Source organism: Mustelus asterias, chromosome 3, assembly GCF_964213995.1.
Source record: "Mustelus asterias chromosome 3, sMusAst1.hap1.1, whole genome shotgun sequence".
In the NCBI taxonomy this organism is placed as follows: domain Eukaryota; kingdom Metazoa; phylum Chordata; class Chondrichthyes; order Carcharhiniformes; family Triakidae; genus Mustelus; species Mustelus asterias.
Window position 1 is genome coordinate 30842531 of NC_135803.1, and position 23072 is coordinate 30865602.

General features: G+C 41.6%; 1 protein-coding gene across 2 annotated transcripts in view; it reads right to left on the reverse strand.

The window, feature by feature from the left end:
- Positions 1-2945: 2945 nt before the first annotated feature.
- The window catches only part of abcc5 (ATP-binding cassette, sub-family C (CFTR/MRP), member 5), a 110532-nt gene continuing 90405 nt past the window's right edge, over positions 2946-23072 (reverse strand). For both annotated transcript variants that reach the window (XM_078206917.1, XM_078206918.1), the window contains 7 exons: positions 22926-23015; positions 18682-18871; positions 18384-18543; positions 17543-17621; positions 15662-15775; positions 8022-8186; positions 2946-6447 (listed from right to left, as the gene is read on the reverse strand). In XM_078206917.1, coding sequence (XP_078063043.1) covers positions 6346-6447; positions 8022-8186; positions 15662-15775; positions 17543-17621; positions 18384-18543; positions 18682-18871; positions 22926-23015 — 900 coding nt within the window. In that variant the 3' untranslated portion in view covers positions 2946-6345. The remainder of the gene's footprint in view (positions 6448-8021; positions 8187-15661; positions 15776-17542; positions 17622-18383; positions 18544-18681; positions 18872-22925; positions 23016-23072) is intronic.

Genomic DNA, 23072 nt, shown 5'->3' on the forward strand with positions numbered 1-23072 from the left:
CAGAGCGCTACTCCGTTGCTCCTTCATCACTCACCTGATGAAGGGGCAGCGATCCGAAAGCTCGTGATACCAAACAAACCTGTTGGACTTTAACCTGGTGTTGTGAGACTTTTTACTGTGCCCACCTTAGTTCAATGCTGGCATCTCCACATCATGACTCACAAAGACATTACACAAATGAATGCTATAAATATCCTAAACACGGGGTTGAGGGGGGTATGGTGATGGTGGTGGGAGGTGGAAGTTTACCAGGCCTATGGAGATAGCTCTGGAGGGAGGGGAGAGAGCAAAATCAGGGAGAAATGTGTTGCGCAAGTTACTTGACATGTAAGCCCCATACTGTCAGAACTTCAGCTACTCAGAAGAGGTAGCACATTGGGAGGTCAGAACAGCGTGATAATAGGATGCAATATGACGAGTTAATAGTGAAAATGGTGTAACCTGGGCGGGGGCCTGCTTGTGCATAAGTAGCTCCTAAGACTGCTCTCACTGAGTGCTCAGGATGTAGAAATAGTTGCTGGTTCGCATGGCATTTTTTCGCAGCCATTTTGCTCCAGTCTCGTTTATGCTTTTCAGTTCAGCAGCAAACTGACACTCCAGCCGCTGTGAAGGCTGTCAGCATGCTAATAGGCTCTCCCTTCTCCTCAACCCACTGGTATCCATCTTGGTCACCTTCTGGAAAACTGACCGAAAAGGCGCACTGCTCTGACAGCTGGGTTATGCACCTGAAAATGGTCCTAATGATCTAAAATATTCTGTGCTAATTATGGTAGCTTCTTGGGTATCTGACACTGACCTTATGATCACAACGTTTAGGGAGTGGAAATCATTTCTATTGACAAAGGCAACTGGCTCACCAGCTGGCACCTTTATGGGCACATGTACGGTCAATGGTTCCCTGTATTCAGGGAAATCCTGTAATTGCAGTGAAGCATCTGGCTTGCTCTGCCTGACTGGCCTTATCATCCTGAAGTGAATTAAGTTGCTGACCCTTCAGAACAGTGTAACCAATTTGATGCAGCTGTGGGCAGCAAATTATGAGACACCAGAGATCTCCCATGGACCTCTGGAAAGATGTGGAGATGCCGGCGTTGGACTGGAAAGAACCAGGGACATAAACATTCAGGGCCACTGTCATCTTCAGAGCACTGGCAATCTGCTATATGTCATGAAGCCAAAAGCTGCAGATATGATCATGGATATCCCATTTTCCATCCCACCTCCCTTCACTCATCCCAACCTACTTCTGCATTCAGATACTCACAAACTGCCACTTGTGCCCTTGCTGTTTTTTCTCAGCCAGCTCATACTGCTGCCACATATGCTGAGGTGGTGCAGTCCAAAACTGTGTGGGGCCATCTTTAGTCTGCCCCGGTGAGAGGCAGCAGTCTTCCACCAGCCATATTGCAACCACAGAGATATCTCCACTTGGGGTCACTAAGCCCTACGGTACATAGCAGATTGAAAGGTGGAAATTGTGGAGCAATGGTGATGATAGGATGTTACCTTCAGGGAATTGGAGTCTCAGTAGCTACTCAAGGACAATCCATTAGGGACTGAAGGGTACGAGGTACCTCACTTCCCAGGATGGCCTCTAAGTGCCTAGTGGCAAGAACTGTGGGGAGCACAGTAGACCACCACAAGCTTGGACAGCTACTCTGGTGAGTACAAGAGAGCCACCTACAAGTGGCTCAGGACATGAATGATTTGCTCCATGATGTCACTTTTGCCTGCATAGTTCTTGTTGTAGGCATGTTGGGTGTTTGGGTGCCAGCGGGTATTGAAGACCAAATGTAGAGAGTATCCCTTGTCACCAGTCGGTCAACCTGTCATTCATTGCGTTAAACCAAAAATTGGGGGTGTGGGGAAAATCAGTTGACTGTCTCGCGCTGAAGGCATTGTGGCTGCAGCCAGGATTGTGAACATTCACTAACGTGTGGTCACACACCAACTACATAATGGTTTGCGAGCACTTGTGGTTCCTGCACGTGTGTGTGTGTAAGGCCTGCAGATCAATGTGCATACAGTTGATGGCTCCCTGTACTAATTGGAATCTTGCTAGTTTGCCAAAGCCAGGCACTCCTTCCATCTCCTGCTTCATCCTTATAAGAGACTATGATATCCTTTCTCTGAGCATATATAGCTCCAGTTATCTCCCGAGTGAAATGATAATTGGCAAATGAGGAAATTTTGGCTGTCACCTGCTGCTATCTAGAAGGATCCCTGCTCCTTATTCTGCACAGCTTCCTCTCTCTACAGCATGGATTCCATGTCTCTACTGAGTTGCAAATCAAGAGGATCAGCAAATATTGCCCCTATAATGCTACCATGCTTCTGTTGATAGGCTTTCAACTTATCTTCCTGACAGAAAGCTGCAACATTGACTTCAAAATCCCTTAAGTCACCCCCAAACCCTTCCCAAAAGCAAACCACAATACTTCCACATACTTTGCATAAGCAAAGTGAGTCAAAAGCAATTCACCTGCAAATTGGATGGAGTGCTTTAAATAACAGAAGTGGGATAATTTCCCATGCAGTCAGCTGAAAATAAGAGAGGATGTTAACTTGACCTGTGCAGTACAAATTTGCAAAACATGCCCCAGATCAGCATGAGATTATTTGACGTCACAATCCTTCCATTTTTGCTTCCAGCACATGCACACCCTGCCCAAGCGAGTGACCTGTCAGTGTGTGTTGTGCAGGCCATAGCCTAAGTGGATCCTGGCCAACAGTTTGCAGCTTGAGGTTTAATATGACACAACTCAATTTCACGACCACAATCTGTTAAGAATTTAATATACCAAAAATCTGCCCCAGCTCTATTGAGTATTTTTTGGGAAATAACCTTTTTTTAAAAAGGTGTAGCGGCAAGTTGATTACATAAGATCATCAATGAGAACAATTAGGAAGTTCAACTGACACAGACAAGACTGCTGAGAAACAAATAGTGCATAAGTATTTTTATGTGGGAGTTGAATTGTATTTAAAGGATGTTTATAACTTGATCACAGTATAATTTAACATTTTCCCTTCTAACTGTAAATGCATATGATTTGTACCAACATAGTACAGAAAAGAAATTGAAAACTCCTGCACCCAATTGAGTCCAAAATATTACAAGTGGCTAAATAAAAAGAGACAATTTATAAAGATCTTAAATTGCTCCATGGTCTACTTTACATTATTATACAAAAACATCTCCAAATTTTCACAAGATGTACACAGCGTGCAAAATACATGACCAGAAGAACACAACAAATGTATTTAATAGCCAAATAGTGCCCTTTGTTAAAAAAATAATGATGGGAGAGTTCTTTCACAGAGATGGATTGTTTGTCTTTTCCCCAGTCTATACCAAATCTTCAGCTGACAGAATGCATCTTGCATACCTGCCATACTTGAATACCTCCATAGGTGACGGACTGGAGGAAAGGAAACCGAGGACCACTTTAGGACATTGTCAGAGCATGAAAGGTGCTCCATAACCCATGTGATATGTACCATGATGACGATCAAATGTTTCTTTCAGGAAAAAGGTGCTCAATCAGTTTAGAAGATTAAATTTAGGGTTTTTTAGAAATACTGAAGTAAAACAGTTTAGCAGCCTCAGTGTGGCCTTTACTATTCAGTTGGCAACCTTTCTGTATTTAATCTATCAAAAAGCTTCTTGTTTAGATTCAAATACCTTGACAAAAATCACTGCTGAGTTTTAGAAGGGTGTCTTCAAAGCAGAGGTTATCATTGTTTTTCCCACCACTGCATGTGTCAAAGTCTACAGCCACTTGATGCAAAATAGTCAATACCTTTTCATCCATTACAACCACCCCACCTGCAAAAAATATAAAATCCTCATTTTGCTGATTTACATTTGATTCTGTATGTCTGAAGTGTGGTCTCTTAGGTTTCCTGAGAACAATGAACCGACACCTCACTGTGATGGAATGTTGAGCACCTCTATCTTTTCTTCTAAGATCACCTATCTAGGCTAATACTTCAGCAAATGGTATACATCATTTAACTTGTGTGATGTTGGCAGCCAATTAAAATAAGCATGTCACAGCTTTTAATAACAGTACGTACAAACTTTGAGCTTATGTCAAAAGGAAAACTTCCACAAAGACAGCTACTGCTTTGGAGTTTGGGAAAATAGCATTCCAGAAAAGGAAAAATCAATACTGTTGTTTTGTGAAAGATTTTTCCATTCTGCATAGACTTCCAAAATTTCAGAACAACATTTGGATATGAAACTAAAAGGACTCTAAACAAAATACGCTGCTAAAAATCTTCCTATTGTGTAACAAAAAAAACTTCTGCTGCCAACTGATGAGAGAAAACCATCACTTTCACCTGGTGCAGAATTTTAAGAGTCCCCTCACCGGCAGGTTAGCATTTCCACCCCACTCCTTGTCTGCAATTTTACAGGGGACAGTCGAGGTCTAAGACAGTCTGCCTGCATTTGCTCCAATTAAGACCTTCAAGCAGGCAATTAATGATCACTTCAGGGCTATTTCCACCAGGCCTCAATTTTGATTAGGATGGATGAATTCAGTGGCGGGGGGAAGCCTCCCTTCACCCCAGCTTCTCAATCAAGATCCCGGCCCTCTCTCCCCACTGACTCTTCGGGTGGCACTATCTGGAAAATCCTGCCTCTGAACCAAGGTGTGAACATTTCAAGACATGGGACTGTAACTTTCTTGGAGTGGCAATCTGCATTGGACTGCCACTCAGTGCCCACATCCATGCTTTCTTCAAGCCAAGCAGCGTCGAAGTCCAGATCTGTTGGATTGAAGAAGGATGCGTCCCTTTTTTTACAGCATTGAAAATGATAGGCCAGGGAGAAAATAAAGTCAGTTAGGTGGACAGGATTTGGGGGTGAGTAGGACCTCAAGTAGGGGTGGATACACTTCACGGGTGAGAGGGGTTGGAGATCAGATCAGGGAGGAGGAGTAGGATCAGGCCTCGAGGGGGAACAGCGGTCCGGTCAGATGGAGAGGGATGGTGGGACCTAATGGACAGTCAGGGGTATAGGTGGTTAGTTGGACCTAGAGGGAGTCCTGTGGGGAGGTCAGTGTGGTCTTTAGAATAGTTACCCAGAATTCAGAAGAGGACGTTTTAATTCTTTTAACATTTTTGGGGTAACTATGTGTAACACAGCTGCAACTATCCAAAGTTTGTGATTTAAATCACTTTTTCAGATGGTTCTCAGCGCAGGGCAATTGTCCAGAGAAATTTTCACTTCTGGACAATTGGTGTGCAAACCCTTACCTGGAAGTTCCCAGTAGAATTTCCTGCACATCTTTGGACTAACCCCCAAATCCAATACTGAGGAGCTCAGATGTTGCGGCCCATAGTTTGAAAGAAAAACTGCATGGCTTGCCATGTATCTTTCTGTTATCATTTGCATTCAATACAAGTATTCATGGTTTATTGCCAATATTTGTTATGATACAAAAATAGGATAAGTTAAATGTATTAATGCAAAATAGTTTATTTATATTTAAAGATTTAACAAGGCAGATTTGCTTAGTTTGTAAGATCATGCTAAGGCTCTAAGCTCTACAAGGTGACAAATACGTGCAACATTGCCTGGACTGATAAAGCAAGCCTTCTATGGTAACAAGAACCACTTTCATGTGGTCTTCAGGACATAAGCTTATACTCACAGTGCACATGGACAATAAATGTCAACAGTACAAATCATACAGTAAAATAAGTTGAACCTGAGGTATTTTCTTCCTAGTAACAAAAAACCTCAAATAATTTAGTCATACTATCTGAATGATTGAAATATGTCTATTTGGTACTGCTACCATAACAACACACACTGCTGTCTGGATTAAACAGTGAAGGATATTAATTTGTTTTATGAATTGGTGTACTCTTTATTCTATATAAATATAACTTCAGATTGACAACTGTCTCAGTTAATTAGCAAACTCTGATACAGTGCAAAACTGTACAGGAGTAGAATATAAAAGAAAGCACAATATAACAGTGCAAAAATAGAATACAAAATAAAGTACAGCATGTACGCACTGCAAATATTCTATGAATAGATTTATAAATCGGTAATGTGTGAGGCTTAACTGTGGGCATTTGAAACTATCAACATCTAAGGCTCCCTGAACCTGGAGTGCATTTGAAGTTAAAATTAGCTCAGCGTTTAATTGTGAAATGTACACAGAAATATGGAAAACAAAGTCTTACAGAGTGTCTAGAACTACTCTGAAGGTCCATGAATGGTGTAAGCTGTTGTAAAACAACTGAGGATATCTTGTCTCTGGATGGAGAGATGTTGACAACCTAAGCAGCAAGTAACTTCTGAAGAAAATCCTGTAGACTGTGTTAGCCCTTTACAGTGACTTTATTTTCAGCAGCAGCGAACATTGCACAAAATCTTGAGTTTTCATTGGCTAGAAGAACAGACGGTTCATCAAATTCCATAACCTGAAAGAGGATACAAATATTGCTTTATTGAACTATACAGCAAACTTGACTTATCATTACAGCAGTGTCATCCAATAGGATTTCAATGCTCGCCAAACCTGTGGTGGCCAGGTGATTTGCTACATGATGCAAAATATATGCAATATTAATAAAACAAATGTGCAATATTTTGAAAGTAAGTTTGAGGTTTTCAGCAATCAAAACCGATATACTCACCACCAGAATGAGGAGAATGGCTTCGCAATCCAACTGTTCCAAAAAGCAAGCCACCCTCTCAAAGGGTGGTGATAATCTGTTAAGTGAAGTGCCCTGATGCTGACAGTGTGCCCCAATTTTTAAAAAAAATCTAATTTCATCAAGAGTAAACTTTCTACTTTATCAGAACTAATATATAAGGAGACTCGGTGAGAAGGAAGAATATATAAATCTCTATGTATTGGCTTCAACGCTCTTGACTCTTGCCTTGCTTACGGTCTATTGCCTGCCATTTCCAAACACAGCGTTCAAATATTTAATAGACCTTTTGCTCATGGCCAACCTCCTGTTATCTTTCTTTTTTCACCAATAGCGCCCTATTCTTTTGCATAGCTCGATTCAACACATCTATTAAGATGAAGGCGAAACACTGAATCTTGCTGCACCCGCCCAGCTTGCCAGATTTGCACATATCAACCCTCGTTGTCAGCCATGAAGCACTGTCTGTCACTCACACACCTCAACTATTTTGTGAAAACCGCCTGTTACCAGCTAAACAAAATAGAGTTCTTCAGTTAGATTCCCCAAGAAAATTCTGAAAGTAATCAGCCCAATGTCTTTCCGAAGGACAGCCCTGTTTTCAAAGTGCTTTATAATGCAGTCCCATAGATCAAAATGGGTTGTCATTTGGAGGAAGCAGAAGAGAACAGGGAAAAAGTAGTAACATGCAGTAGAATATTTTAACATGCAGAAGACTATTTTAACACGCAGGAGACTATTTTTCTTGTTTCATTGAACAAGTGACTTTTCAACTTCCAGGTGACTAGAAACTTGACTAACTGTATTCTGATAAACACAGTCATGGTCTGACCCATGTGTGCCTCCTGTCTAACAGCAACATGATTGATTCTGCCTTACTCAATTCAGGACAGTGAACAAAGAGTAGTCAAGGTGACAACTGTACATACACCCACCACTGCAACTTTATAACACAATTCAGTATTACTTCTCTCTAAAAATCAACAGCAACAATTCACTGAGAATACATCTGAGACTGATATGCCCAATGAGGCAAGCATATTAGACAAACCTGCTCTGGAAGATGTCACTAATTGTAGAAATGCTTCTTTTACCAGTAGTTTTAGATCATTTAAACTCAGCGAGTTAAACGTTCTACTGATAATCCATGACTTATATACATTATCCAAGGTGATTAAGTGAAATATTGAGGAGCATTTGTTAAGCACTTAACACTGATCAGCTCAACTGGATCTATTTTTTTTCCATTAAAAGTTCTGTTAAGTACGCAAAATTGAAAAGAACTGCCCCCCTTTTTTGACTGGATTCATTCCCAATAAAAATCTGGAAATTTTTCTTACCTGGCCTTGACTTAGCACCATGATGCGATCACAACTGAGTACTGTATTTAAACGATGTGCAATGGTCAACATTGTACATTCAGCAAATGATTCCCGGATTGTCTCTTGCACCAGAGAATCAGTCTCTGTATCCATGGCGGCAGTAGCTTCATCTAACACTAGAATCTGTAAAGTTAAAAAAAAATTACATAATGTATAGGCTAAAGAAAAGGTTCAAAACAGTTACTCATCTGGTGGAACAATGATCGCTTAACCAATTAAAATCAGGAATGTTCAAGAGTCCAGAAATAGCTGAGTGCTGATATCTTGGGAGGATTGGGCTGGAAGAGGGGCATGCTATTAGAGATGCAGCTATTAGAAGAAAAAATGTGTCAAGTCAGTGGGAGGCATTCAAAGGTGAGATTCTATCGGCACAGTGTGGACATGTCCACAAAAAGAAAAAGGGTGGTACTGCCTAATCTAGAGCTCCTTCGTTATCCAGAAACATACTGGCCAAGATAAAGCAGAAAAAGAAAGCTTATAACAGTCACAAAAGACTTAATACTGTAGAAAGCCTAAATGATGATAGCAAGTACAGGGTTGAAGTAAAAATGGAAATCAAGGAAGTAAAGAGCAGGTACAAAAATATTGGCAGGTAAAATCAAAGAAAATCCTAAGATGTTACACCAGTACATTAAAAGCAGCTAAAGGGAAGGTTGGGCCTATCAGAGATGTACATGGTAACTTGTGGATTGATGCAGAAGAAATAGGCAGGATTTTCAATGAGTACTTTGTCTCTGTCCTCACAAAGGAGAGGAATGCTGCTGACATTCTAGTTAAAGAGGAGTGTGAAATATTAGACACAATAAGCATTGTGAGAGGGGGACTGGCATCCAGACAGGTGGTAAATTATCAGGGTCAAATGGATTGTTTCCTAGGCTGTTGAAGAAAGCCAAGGAGGAAATAGCGGCTGCTCTGAGAATCATTTTCCAATCCTCACCAGACACAGACAAGGTCCCAGAGGGTTGGAGGTCTGCAAATGTTGACCATTATTTAAAAAGGGTGTTCCACAAGGCTCAGTGTTGGTGTCGTTGCTGTTTGCGTACATATTAATGATTTTTGATTTGATTCATTATTGTCACATGTATTAATATACAGTGAAAAGTATTGTTTCTTGCACATTATACAGACAAAGCACACCGTTCATAGAGGAGGAAACAAGAGAGTGCAGAATGTAGTGTTGCAGTTATAGTTTGGGTGTAGAGAAAGATCAATTTAATGCAAGGTAAGTCCATTCAAAAGTCTGATGGCAGCAGGGAAGAAGCTGTTCTTCAGTTGGTTGGTATGTGACCTCAGACATTTGTATCTTTTTCCCGACGGAAAGGGGAAGAATGAATGTCCGCGGTGCATGGGGTCCTTAATTATGCTGGCTGCTTTGCCGAGGCAGCGGGAAGTGTAGACAGAGTCAATGGATGGGAGGCTGGTTTGCGTGATGGATTGAGCGACATTTATGACCTTTTGTAATTTCTTGCGGTCTTGGGCAGAGCAGGAGCCATACCAAGCTGTGATACAACCAGAAAGAATGCTTTCTATGGTGCATCTGTAAAAGTTAGAGAGAGTCGTAGCTGACATGCCAAATTTCCTTAGTCTTCTGAGAAACTAGAGGCATTGGTGGGCATTCCTAACTATAGTGTTGGCATGGGGGGGACCAGGGCAGTTTGTTGGTGATCTAGATACCTAGAAATTTGAAGCTCTTGACCATTTCTACTTCATCACCTTTGATGTAGACAGGGACATGTTCTCCACTACGTTTCCTGAAGTTGATGACAATCTCCTTTGTTTTGTTGACATAGAGAGAGAGATTATTGTCACTGCACCAGTTCACCAGATTCTCTCTCATTCCTATACATTGTCTCGTCATTGTTTAAGATCCGACCAGGTGGTGTCATCAGCAAACTTGAAAATTGAATTGGAGGGGAATTTGGCCACACAGTCATTTAAAGAGTATAGTTAGGGGGCTGAGAACACAGCCTTGTGGGGCACCGGTGTTGAGGATGATCGTTGTGGAGGTGTTGTCTATCCTTACATAGAAATCATAGAAATCCTACAGTACAGAAAGAGGCCATTCGGCCCATCGAGTCTGCACCGACCACAATCCTACCCAGGCCCTAGCCCCATATCCCTACATATTTACCCACTAATCCCTCTAACCTACACATCTCAGGACACTAAGGGCAATTTAGAATGGCCAATCAACCTAACCCGCACATCTTTGGACTGTGGGAGGAAACCAGAGCACCCGGAGGAAACCCACGCAGACACGAGGAGAATGTGCAAACTCCACACAGACAGTGACCCGAGCCGGGAATCGAACCCAGGTCCCTGGAGCTGTGAAGCAGCCGTGCTAACCACTGTGCTACCGTGCCGCCACTGATTGTGGTCTGTAGGTTAGGAAGTTCAGTAAATATGGGAGGCATGATTGGCCGTGTAGTTGATAGTGGATAGATGTCAACTCTGAAATCATATCAATGGCTTTGTTGAGTGGGCGGAGAAATGGCTAACGGAATTCAATCTGGAAAAGAAGGTAATGCATTTGGGGAGGGCAAGCAAAGCAAGGAAATACTTAATAAATGAAAAATATTGACAGGGATTGAGGAACTGCGAAACCTTAGAATGCATATCCACAGGAACTTAAAAGATGGCAGGACACGTGGACAAGGTGTTCAAGAAAGCATATTGAATGCTTTTCATTGGACAAAGTATTGAATACAAAAACAGGGATGTAATGATGGAACTGCATAAAATGTTGGTTAGGCCACAGCTGGAATTTTGTGTATAGTTCTGATCACATTACAGGAAGGACACAATTGCTCTGGAGAGAGTGCAGAGGAGATTTACAAGAATGTTGTCAGGGTTTGAAAATTGTAGCTACGTGAAAGGTTAGATCAGCTAGGGTTGTTTTCCTTAGGACAGAGGAGGCCAAGGGTGGCCTAATTGAGATATACAAAATTATGAGGGGCCTAGATAGGGTAGATAGGAAAGACTTGTTTTCCCTATCTGAGGGGTCAATTACCAGGGGGCATAGACTTAAGGTGATTGGTAGAAGGATTAGCGGGTTCATGAGGAAAAGCTTTTTCACCCAGAGGATGGTGGGCATCTGAAATTCATTGCCAAAGTTGGTGATTGAGGCTTGAAATGCTCATTTCATTTAAAAAGGTACCTGGATCTGCATCTGAAGTGCATAACATGCAAGCCTACAGACCTGGTGCTGAAATGGGAGATTAAAATGAGCAGATAGCTTACTTTTCTCTTTTTTGGCTGGCACAGACATGATGGGCTAAATGGCCTCTTTCTGCACTGTAAATTTTCTATGGTTCTGTGGAAGGATTTGGGTTCTAGGGTGAGGATTTTAGAACCAAGATGTTGCTTGATTAGGAGCAAATGTAAGTCAGTGAGCATGGAGTGGGAATGAATGGGACTCGACAAGCCAAGTTTTGGCTGACCTCAAGTTCACAGAGGGTAGAATGTGGGAGACCAGCCAAGAGTGCATTGGAATCATCAAGTCTGTAGGTAACAAAGACAGGAACAAATGTTATAGCAGTAAATGAGCCAAGATGGCTGAAGTCAGACAATGTTATGGAGGTGAAAATAGGCAGTCTTAATGATGGTGCAAATATATGGTAGAAAGCACATTCCGGATTCAAATATAATCAACGTTGTGGACAGTGTGGTTTAGTCTCAGGCTTTTAGTTTCTAGTCTCAGTCCAAAGGTGTGCGGGTTAGGTTGATTGCTAAAATTGCCCTTAGTGTCCTGAGATGCGTAGGTTAGAGGGATTAGTGGGTAAATAAAAAGGATATGGGGGTAGGGCCTGGGTGGGATTGTGGTCGGTGCAGACTCGATGGGCCGAATGGCCTCTTTCTGTACTGTAGGGATTCTATGATTCTTTTTGCCAAGGAGAGAGATGGAGTCAGTGGCTATGGAATGGAATTTGGAGAAATGAAGGCATAGTAAATTTTGTCACTGGATGAATAATCCAGAGACCCAGGGCAACGCTCTGGGACCAGGGTTCAAATCCCACCATGGCAGATGGTGAAATCTGAATTCAATCTAAATCAGGAATTAAAAGTCTAATGATGACCATCATAAAAACCGATATGGTAAACTAATATCCTTTAGGGAAAGAATTCTGCCATTCTTACCTGGTCTGGTGTACATGTAACTCCAGACTCATAGCAATATGGTTGACTCTTAAATGCTATCTGAAAATGGCCCAGCAAACCACTCAGTTGAAGAGCAATTAGAGATGGGAAATAAATGCTGGCCTAGCCAACGACACCCACATCCCCTGAACAAATAAAAAAGGACCAAAAACAAGGGCTTCAATCTTCCCAATTTTTAATTGGAGGTTATCTTTCTGCATATCTGAATAAGCAGGCTGATAATTAAACAATGGCGGAGTCGTCGAGAAAGGGGTGGTGAAATAGAGTTGGGTATTGTCAGCATATTTCTTATTCTTTCACAGGATGCAGTCATCACTGACCAGGCCAGCATTTGTTTCCCATCCCTAATTGCCCTCAAGGAGTGGGTGGTGAACCACCTTCTTAAACCGTTGCAGTTCACGTAGTGTAAGTAAACCACAGTGCAATTAGGGAGGGAATTCCAGGATTTGACACAGCAACAGTGAAGGAACAGTGATATAGTCTCAAGTCAGGATGGTGAGTGGCTTGAAGGGAAACTTGCAGGTGGTGGTGTTCCCAAACATCTGTCTCCCTTATCCTCCCCTATCAAAGGCGACTTAGATGAGGCTTGAAAACTAATGCTGCACTTTTGGACGATGACACTGGAGGGGAACAAGGGTAGATCCTTGGGTGGGGGGGGGGTAGGAAACTGCAGAAGACGTAATGGTTCAGGAGTGGGAAGAGATGATACTGGCTGCAAATTTGATATACAAGAATGGAACCAGATGAGTACAGTCCCCGGACTCAAAAATACATTGAGTTCAACATTTTTAAATCATAACCTCTGTCTCCATCTTGCTTTTGTCATTTTTTTTGCTGGCTCATTTCTTTCTTTATCCCTTGATGTTGCATTTAGATGGCTGCTATATAGCCATTAACTCTATGGACACATCCTTTGTTCTTTTCAACAATTTGCTTTGGCTTTTGCATCATGAAAGCTTTAGTCATTTTATCTCTCCTGCTCTCCATCCTATTCTAGACCTTCCATTTTGTTCTTCCTGCGCCCCCCCAACCCCCTCCACTTTCTCCTGGCTTAAAAACCAATGAAAGGTCATCAGCTGAAAATGCTAACTCTCTTTCTCTCTACAGAAGGGGTCTGACCTGATTATTTCCAGAATTTTAAAATTTTATTTCAGATTTCCAGCTGCCACAGTATTTTGGTTTTGTACTCTGTTAGAAAGCAATTCTGCCCAGCTCATCGACAGCGGAGTTGCATTGGGAGGGTGTTGTGTTCAAACGTGCAAAGGCAGACACGGTGATAGGATGCCATTTGTGAGTTTGATAACACCGCAGTATGGGCGGAATCCTGATTGGAGGAATTCAAATATAGCATTCCAGGAAAGATGGCCATAGATTTGGGAGGTAACAAGATGTTCAAGGGTTTTGGTGAGGAAAGGTAGGTTGGAGGTGGGGTGGTAGTTAGCAAAGGCAATGGGATCAAACGTTTTTTTCTGAGGAAAGGACAAATGACGGAAGACTTGAGCAAGAGTAAAAACTTCATCGCCACCATCTTCAAGAAAGGACGTGAAATGGAATGTGAGAATGACCGAGGAATCTCCCTACTCTCCGGGAAGATCATCACCCAAATCCTCACTAGCCACCTTCTCCCAGTCTCTGAAGTAATCCTCCAAGAAAGCCAGTGTGGCTTCTGAGCAAACTGTGGAACAGTGGACATGATTCCCACTGCTCCACAACTTGGAGAAATGCCAGGAGCAACATCACCCATTCTGCATGGCCTTCATCGATCTGACCAGGGTTTTTGACTCAATCAGGAAATGCTATGGAAGACCCTGTCAGAGGCCAGCTGTGCAGAGAAATTCATCAACATCCTCTAACTCCTTCATGAAAAGATGTCAGTGACAGTCCTCATCGATGGAAATCAGACAGAAACCTTTGAGGTCAAGACTGGAGCCAAACAGGGATGTGTCACTGCCCCCACCCTTTTCTCTTCCTTTCATCACCATCCTTCACCTTACCAAGAACAAGCTTCCCCGTAGAATGGACATCGTCTACAGGATGGATGGGAAACGTTTCAACCTCAATCAGTTGAAATTCAAGAGCCACCTCTCATCCAAGGTTGACACTGATGCAGAGATCCAATATCATATCCAATCTGTGAGCGCCGCCTACCGACAAGAGTTTTTGGCCACTGCGATATTCATACTGACACCAAGATGTTCGTATACAAGGCAGTCGTCCTCCTAACTCTTCTATGTGGCTCAGAAACCTGGACTACATAAAAACTGGACACCATCTCAAGGCCCTGGAGAGGTATCATCAATGCTGTTTGAGATGAATTCTCTGCATTAGCTGGGAGAGCAGGCACACTAACATCAGTGTCTTTGAAGGAACCAAGAGCACCAGCATCCAGGCAATGATCATCTGAAACCAACTAAACTAAAGTAACCATGTAAACCAAATAGTAGGAACAGGACAAGGACCGTTAAAAGGACAAGCCTTAAGGTTTCGTAGCTCAATGCTCGGAACATTCAAACTAAAATGGATAAATTAGTTGCGCAGCTAGATGTAAAGAGGTAGGATATAGTTGAGATTACGGAGATATGGCTCCAAGGTGACCAAGGGTGGGAACTAAACATTGAGGGCTATTCATTGTTTAGGAGGGACAGACAGAAAGAAAAAGGTGGTGGAGTTGCGTTGTTGATTAAAGAAGGCATTGATATAATATTGAGGAAAGATATTAGCACAGACAATGTTTAGTTGGAAAAGGTGTAATGCATGCACATACTCCTTTTGTCTGCAAAGGAGAGTGCCCTTTGTGTGAATATATGTGGCTTCCAGCATGTGGTAAGGGAGCTACACTGCGAGCCCAACTGATAATTTCAAATTAATTTGCATTACAATTCTTAGCATAATCAGGATCGTTCAGCAAGTGTTGCCCAATCGCGGAATCACATCTAATGTTGGGCACTATGTTTTGAGTTTTGCAAGAACAGGCTGGTTGGGTATGGTCAGTTCTGTTCCAGTTGTAAACAGCCTAAAGAACATGCTGTTTGATACAATCTGCCAGTTGTTGTGCGTATGGCCTAAATATCTGGCATCACACTGGCACTGAAATTCAAATAGCAAAATTCAAATAATACTACTTTGCGTGTTAGGTAAGTGTCTTTATGAATTGCCAGCAATCATCCTGTTAGTGGAGAATACCACTCGTATTGCTTCTGCCATAAAAAGACAGACAGGAAAAGACCAGCTGGTTCTCTGAGCCTATCCCAAACATAAAGCAAGTTCTCTTGCTTTAGGATCACACTGATCACGAGATACAAATCTAAAGCATTAAAGGCTCAGTTTTCCAATTCGTACTTAGCATTTACAAGGCTCCACTGTAGCCTTTCAAAATTAACAGCATATGGAATGATTGTTTTACTCAACTATCAAGAATCTGTCCTGCCTTCAACTCTTACCTTACATCTCCGTAGTAGAGCCCTAGCGACACATATTAACTGTTTTTCTCCCACTGAGAAATTCTCTCCATTCTCCACCACTTCAGAGTCCAGTTTTAAAGGCAGCTGAGAGATCTGCATTGTGGAAAAAACACCACAATAATCAATTTCAAGACACCTTATAACAAAGGCACACAACTTTTAATTCAATGTTTAATGCTTTCTACTGAAGTCAGCACCTCCTGAATGTGAATTAAAGCTCCATGTACTCTGCCTCAACCACAAAGAAAATTATTTTGAGTTTTTAAAATAAAAATCATTCTTAGGATGTAGGAGTCATTGGCAAAGCCAGCATTTATTGTCCATCCCAAGTTGCCCTTGAGCAGGTGATGGTGAACCACCTTCTTGAACTGCTAAGTTTGTGTGCCATAGGTACACCAACAGGGCTGGTCAGAGGGAGTGTTCCACGATTTTAACCCAGAAATAACAAAGGAACTGTGATATAGTTCCAAGTCAGGACAGTATGTGACTTGGGGAGGAAATTGCAGGTGGTGGCTTTCCATTTGTCTGCTGTCCCTTGTTCTTCTAGGTGGTAGAGGTTGTGGTTTGATAGGTGCTGTCGAAAGGAGCTTTGGCACACGACTACTTCTGTGCATTGCTAATGGAGGCAGTGAATGTTTAATGTGGTGCTGATCAAGCTGCCTGCTTTGTCCTGGCTGGTGTTGAGCTTGAGTGTTGCTGATGCTGCACTCATCCAGGCAAGTGATGGGTATCGCATCACACTTCTCACTTGGGCGTTTTGGATGGTGGGCAGGTTTTGGAGAGTTAGGAGGTGCCACAGAATGCCCAGCCTCTAATCTACTTTTGTAACCAGACTATTTATATGGATGATTCAATTAAGTTTATAGTCAATGGCAATCCTCAGGATGATAATGGTAAGTTATTCAGTGGTGATGATGCCACTGAATGTCAAGAAAAGATGGTCTATTGTTGGAGATAGTCATTGTTTGGTCTTATGTGGAATAACGTGACTTACCACTCAATAGCTCAAATCTAAATGTTGTCCAGGTCTCTCTGCATTCAGACAGGGCATGCTCTAGTATCAGAGGAGTTGTGAATGGTACTGAACACAGTGCAATCATCAGCAAACATCCTCAGTTCTAACCTTATATTGGAGGGTAGGCCAATGATGAAGGAGCTGGAGATGGTTGGGCCAAGGCACAACCCTGAAGGATTCCTGCAGCAATGTCCTGGGGATGAGATTGACTGATCTCCAACAACTATATCCATCTTCCTCTGTGCTGGGTATGACTCCAATTAAATCAGTGTTTTCCTCCTGATTCTCACTGACTTCAATTTTGTCAGGGCTCCTTGATGCCACTCTTGGTTAAACACTGCACTTATATCAAAGGCAGTCACTATCAGGTCATTCTGGAATTCAACTCTCTTATTCACATTTGGAAAGGCTGCAATGAAGTCTGGAGCCAAATGCTCCTTGTTACAGATCTTTGATTCACAGATGTTCTCAACAAGAGCTGGTTTTAAATTATACCAAATGTTTCTCACGAGTCTTATGGCTGGAAAGAGTAAAGTGCATTAAAGACAAAGAGAAATATCCATCTATTAACCAGATTTGGATTTAAACCCTGCCAGCACAACTGAATGGATAATATACAAACGTATACTATAACACAATTCAATACACTGAAAAAAATAACTGAACTCTATACTGAACAAAATAGTACCAAGTATGTATCAGCTTCATTCCTCATCAATACCTAGAACTATGCAGTTACTAAAAAAATCTTTAATCAGTTCAGTAAAGTTATGCAGACTGTACAGTGTCAATCAGACATAATTCATTTATAACCATTACCAAACATATTTCTTAGCAGTACTTACACATTCTTTCATATGTGTTCGCTGCAGTGCATCCCATACCTGCTCCTCAGAGTATTGTTGAAAAGGATCTAGATTGTACCTGATGATGAAACAAGAAAATTATACAGTCGATAGCTTAACTGACTGAGAGCACTTTGGTGAAGCAATCAACTGTACAAGTTACAAAGATTCCCAATCCAATCCCAGATCTCCACTGAGCTAGTTTATCTCACTATAATGAAGCAACCATTTTTAGTAAGTTCAGTTAAACAGTCTATAACCACCTGAGGAAGGAGCAGCACTCCGAAAACTCGTGATTCCAAATAAACCCGTCGGACTTTAATCTGGTGCTGAGAGACTTCTTACTGTGCCTACCCCAGTCCAACGCCAGCATCTCCACATCATAATCCTGTAAGGTTCTACTCAGTGAGTTAGCCATTTAGCAGAACTTCTGACCCATCCAGTTAAAAAATCATTAGGATCTCAACTGCATAACATGATCTCTATTTGCATCTTGAATAAGGGAACTAATGAAAGGCCATTTTCTTGAAGCATTAACTCTGTTCTTCTTTTCATAGATGCTGCTTTGACCTGCTGCTTTGCAGCATCTGCAACATCTTGCTCTTTGCCTTTCAAGTTCTCACTTCCACGTATTACTTTATGCAACTCTAAGTACAGAAGTCCTACACAGTCTGTTGACTCAGTAACTTTAACAGATGTCAAAAACATTTGAAGTGTTGTAGTAGTCTAATGCACAGATGCATTACACCACAGTGGTTCTTTATAGAGATTAAAATAATAGAAGAGTTGAATATATAGAATATATAAAAGAGTTGGAATTTTGCAGAATCAAGGGGCTTACCTTACAGTGCCGGTGAACAAAACCGGTTCTTGGGGGATAATGGATAGTTTGCTGCGAAGATCGGCCAAACCAATTTCAGTAATATTCACTCCATCAATGAATATTGAACCACCTGAGAGTTCAACCAATCGGAATAGTGCGATTCCTAGTGATGACTTACCTGTCAAAACAGTTTTTTCAAGCACATTATTTCGTGTTAATTACAAACTTAACTAAAATTCTGGAGCCATTCCTCCCTAACCAACAAACCAAACGAGTACATATTTGACCTTGTTCTGATTAACAGTGTGTTTCTTACCTGACCCAGTTCTCCCCACAATACCAATTTTTTCTTGAGGTTTAACGGTAAAGGACACTTTCTTTAGCACAAGAGGTAGATTCTCACGATATCTCATCTCTACATTTTCAAATTTTATTTTCCCATGCTGCGGCCAATCTGCAGGTGGAGTTTTATCCTTAACATGAGCTGAAGCCTCCGATTTCAGAGTCTAGTAGAAAATTAGGAAAGTTACAAGATTTCTGGCATCTAAATATTCTACAGCAAGCATGGCTTCTCAAAACTGTATTAAAATTAGCTGAGGATTGAAGACTAAGAATTTTCAATATTTTGCATCTCATTACAGCTACAGTATGAATTGTAATCCGGTTCATTACTTAAGTGTGTTTCTTTCCAGAAAGCAAAACATCTATCCAATTATTGCCTATAATTGGTCATCAATGAAAGGCAATATATTTTCAAATTATATTTCTATTACTTTCTATATAACAGCATAAGCAAAGCCAGCAAAACATCATACATCCACGTTACACATACTCAGCTAACCTTTACATATCCTTCACCAAATTAACAGCTGCAAAGACAAACTTACTCTGGTAGAAACATTTTTTTTTGTTATTATAAATGTGAGAGATGAAAAACATAGCAGGACGTTAAATGGTTCTATTCTAGACACATATACAAAATTATATATCCTCCCTTTTTCAACACACAAGTCCATGGTTTTCAGCCCTTCTTTCTCCAAGAGTTCAGTTTGATACCATTCAAAGTAGAAATTTAGTACCAAGTGCGATCAAGATATTGGGGGCAATTCTCCCAGCCCGCTGCACTGCTCTAACAGCACAACGGGACAGAAGACATCATCGGAGGTTGTTTTGCGGGCTTCCTGCTGGGTGTCTGGAGTTATTCCAGTTTTCACGTGAATTGGGGACTTGGAATATTTTTGGGAGAAACCCGGCCATTCTTTTTAAAAAAGTAAATTCACCAATATTCAGAATGAATAACTGCTCATTCACCACAGAATTGTTGGATTTAGAATTATTAGCATTGTAAATCACAGCTTTGAATGGGGGGAGATGGGGCAGGGTTAGTGGGTGGTGTGGCACAGCGGCGGAACAGTGGTTAGCACAGCTGCCTCATAGTGCCAGGGACCCAGGTTCGATTCCTGGCTTGGGCCACTGTAGCACAGTGGTTAGCATTGCTGCTTCACAGCTCCAGAGACCTGGGTTCGATTCCCGGCTTAGGTCACTGTCTGTGTGGAGTTTGCACATTCTCCTCGTGTCTGCGTGGGTTTCCTCCGGGTGCTCCAGTTTCCTCCCACAGTCCAAAGATGTTCGGGTTAGGTTGATTGGCCATGCTAAAAATTTGCCCCTTAGAGTCCTGAGATGCGTAGGTTAGAGGGATTAGTGGGTAAAATATGTAGGGATATGGGGGTAGGGCCTGGGTGGGATTGTGGTCGGTGCAGATTCGATGGGCCGAATGGCCTCTTTCTGTACTGTAGGGTTTCTATGATTTCTGTCTGTGGGGAGTTTGCACATTCTCCCTGTGTCTGCATGGGTTTCCTCCCACAGTCCAAAGATGTGCGAGTTAGGTGGATTGACAGTGCTAAATTGCCCTTTAGTGTCAGGGGGACAAGCTAGAGTAAATGCATGGGGTTATGGTGATAGGGCTTGGGTGGGATCGTGGTCAGTGCAGATTCGATGGGCCGAATGGCTTTCTTCTGCACTGTAGGATTCCATACTATATACTTGCATGACATTGGACTGAATACGTATCTCTATCTAATAATAAGTACTGAGTGACCCCCCAAATAAACTCATTAAGATTTATTTTGTTAAGTGTCTTGCCTAATGTACTTTTACAAAATTAAAATAATCCTTGAGACCTGTATTTCCAAAAATAGAAACTGCAACAGCGATGATGACTGCCCAGAACTCAGCTGACAGGCTCAAAGTTTGCCTTTAAAAATCATTCCATTTTTCCTTTTCTTCATAGGCAGTCTCATGATCAAGGGTGACTTGCTTCCACTCCAATTCAACATGTTCTGAAATTGTTGGTAAGCCCAAAACGCAACCTGTAGAACTCTGCAACATGCAGGGCAGGTAGTGCTTGAAGGAATGGGTAGATGGGCTGTTTGGAGATTTGTGTGCTCCCTTCAGCACCCTCGACTTTGCCTCTGCACCTTCCCAATGAAGGCTCTTGGTGCATTTGCTGCCTTCCTGAAATGAACCTTCTCTATTTTGGTTGGTCACAAGCAAAATCTCCTATGGATTGGCAAATGTGTTAGATTTCTTCAGGGATGGATGGAGGACATCCCTATAGTGTTTTTGCTGTCCTCCTTGGACTGTCCAGCTGTAACCAAGGAGAGCACTGACTTCAGTAGTCTGGTGTCAGGCATACGAGTGACATGTCCCACTCAGCAGAGCTGGTTCGAAGTGATTAGCACTTCAATGCTGGGAGGTTAGCTTGGGACAGAACACTGCCTTTCTTGTCACCAGATTTGGAGGATCTTGCAAAGGCACCACTGGTGGTATTTCTCCAGTGCTTTTGAGGTGCCTGCTGTAGGTCATCCAAGTCTCTGAAGCATATAAGATCATTGCTGCTTGGTGAACCATGAGATTTTCATATCTGCATCTACACTATTCCTCACATCAACAACAGATATAACCGCAAATCCACGATGGAAAAGAGCAACATCATTTCAGTAAAGATAACACACCCACAGCATGCTACATCCCGACACTATCATCACACTGTGCCACAGGAAATCTACGGACTATACTTTTGAAGTCACATGTGCGAGCTTTAATGGAGAAACATGATAGAAACATACTTCTGGCTCTATTTTCTGTTTAGCTGGTTTCAACAGTTGAAATACAAAGTTGCTCAGAAAAAAACAACAAAAAATTAGCTCTCAGTTAAGCTACCATGGTTCCTAATTTATAGATTAGCAAACATGGAAATAAGGAAAATACAGATCACAGCTTGCCTCCACAAGGTCTGCCAGGAAGTATCCAACTCTTTTGCAATTGACATCTGATCTGCTAGTTGCTACTTGCTCCAATCCCTACATAGTGTCTTCCCTCCCTCGCCTTTGATCTTCGGCAAGCTTCCAGCCTCATCACAGACCAACCCTGCTACTCAAAATAGCCCTCATTATTCCCTTCATTAAATGGGACTTGCTGCTATCAAAATTCAATTACTTCCTTTTTTCTAGAGATTCCTCACTGCTAAGATGAGGGAGTTAATAAGTGTGTATACATAGAAATATCTTTATATTTCATAGAATTGTTACAGTTTAGAAGGAGGCCATTCAGTCCATTGTGCCTGTGATGTGATATTGGATCATTTATATCAAGGTTCAGCGTTAATATTTAAAAGCCAAGTTTTTTTTAATAATTAGGAACAATTTTTAACATTTGATTTATATTAAGATCACAAAATCTTTCTGCTTCAATTTCAATCTTTTCTCCAATTGTTCTCTTCTTAATAAAAAAAAAATCCACCCAATTATCATCCGGCAAAGAAAAATGTTCGACATTTAGTTGCCATGGCAGTTCTTTGCCAAACTACTTTAAATTTCTAAATAAAAATTTGTTCATTTATCAAACAATTCACAAAAGCAGTTACCAATTCATCATAAGCTTGGCTCCATCAAATTTTCTCTTCTTGTCCTTCCAGCATTATCTAAATAAAGAGGTCTGTTGAACTATTAATTCACTGGGTACACTCTTGCCAGGCAAACAAACAGGCAAACTCTGTACTCAATTGGTCCATTCAGTATACAATCTTCCACAAACAACTGCACACCCTTCTCCCCTCTTTTCTCAAAGCATGTGTTGGAGATCCCATCTGCCCTCTCAAGCAAGCATAACAGATCACGTGGTTGTCAATGTTGGTGTCCTGGCCAACGTTTATCCCGTAATCAACCTAGCCAGGATTATTTAAATGGGTCACTTATCACATTGGCGCTTTTGTTACTTTGCTGTCCACAAACTGGCTGCCACGTTATCCCAGATTGTAACAGTGACTTCCCTTCAAACGTAATTCATTGGACAGGAGGTAATTTGTGATATCCGAAGGTCATGAAAGGCAATACATAAATGCATTTTTTTTCTTTCTTTGAATCAAGACAAAATTGCAAACAGATTGTCTTGTTTTTATAATAAATTGTACGCTATGTGCCTGGCCCCAACAGCGGTATGGTATTGCAGAAAATTCTGCCCAGCATTTTACAGCAGTAGCGTAGCAAATTTAACTGGTACCTTTATATAGTGATGAATTCTCTCCACAGAAGTGAACCTAGCCTCAGTCTCAGAAGCAAGTCGGACAGTAAACTGAAATAAACCGGTCAGCTGCAAGAAAAATATACTCATAGCAAACAGGACAAAGTTTTACTACTTTTCAGAGAA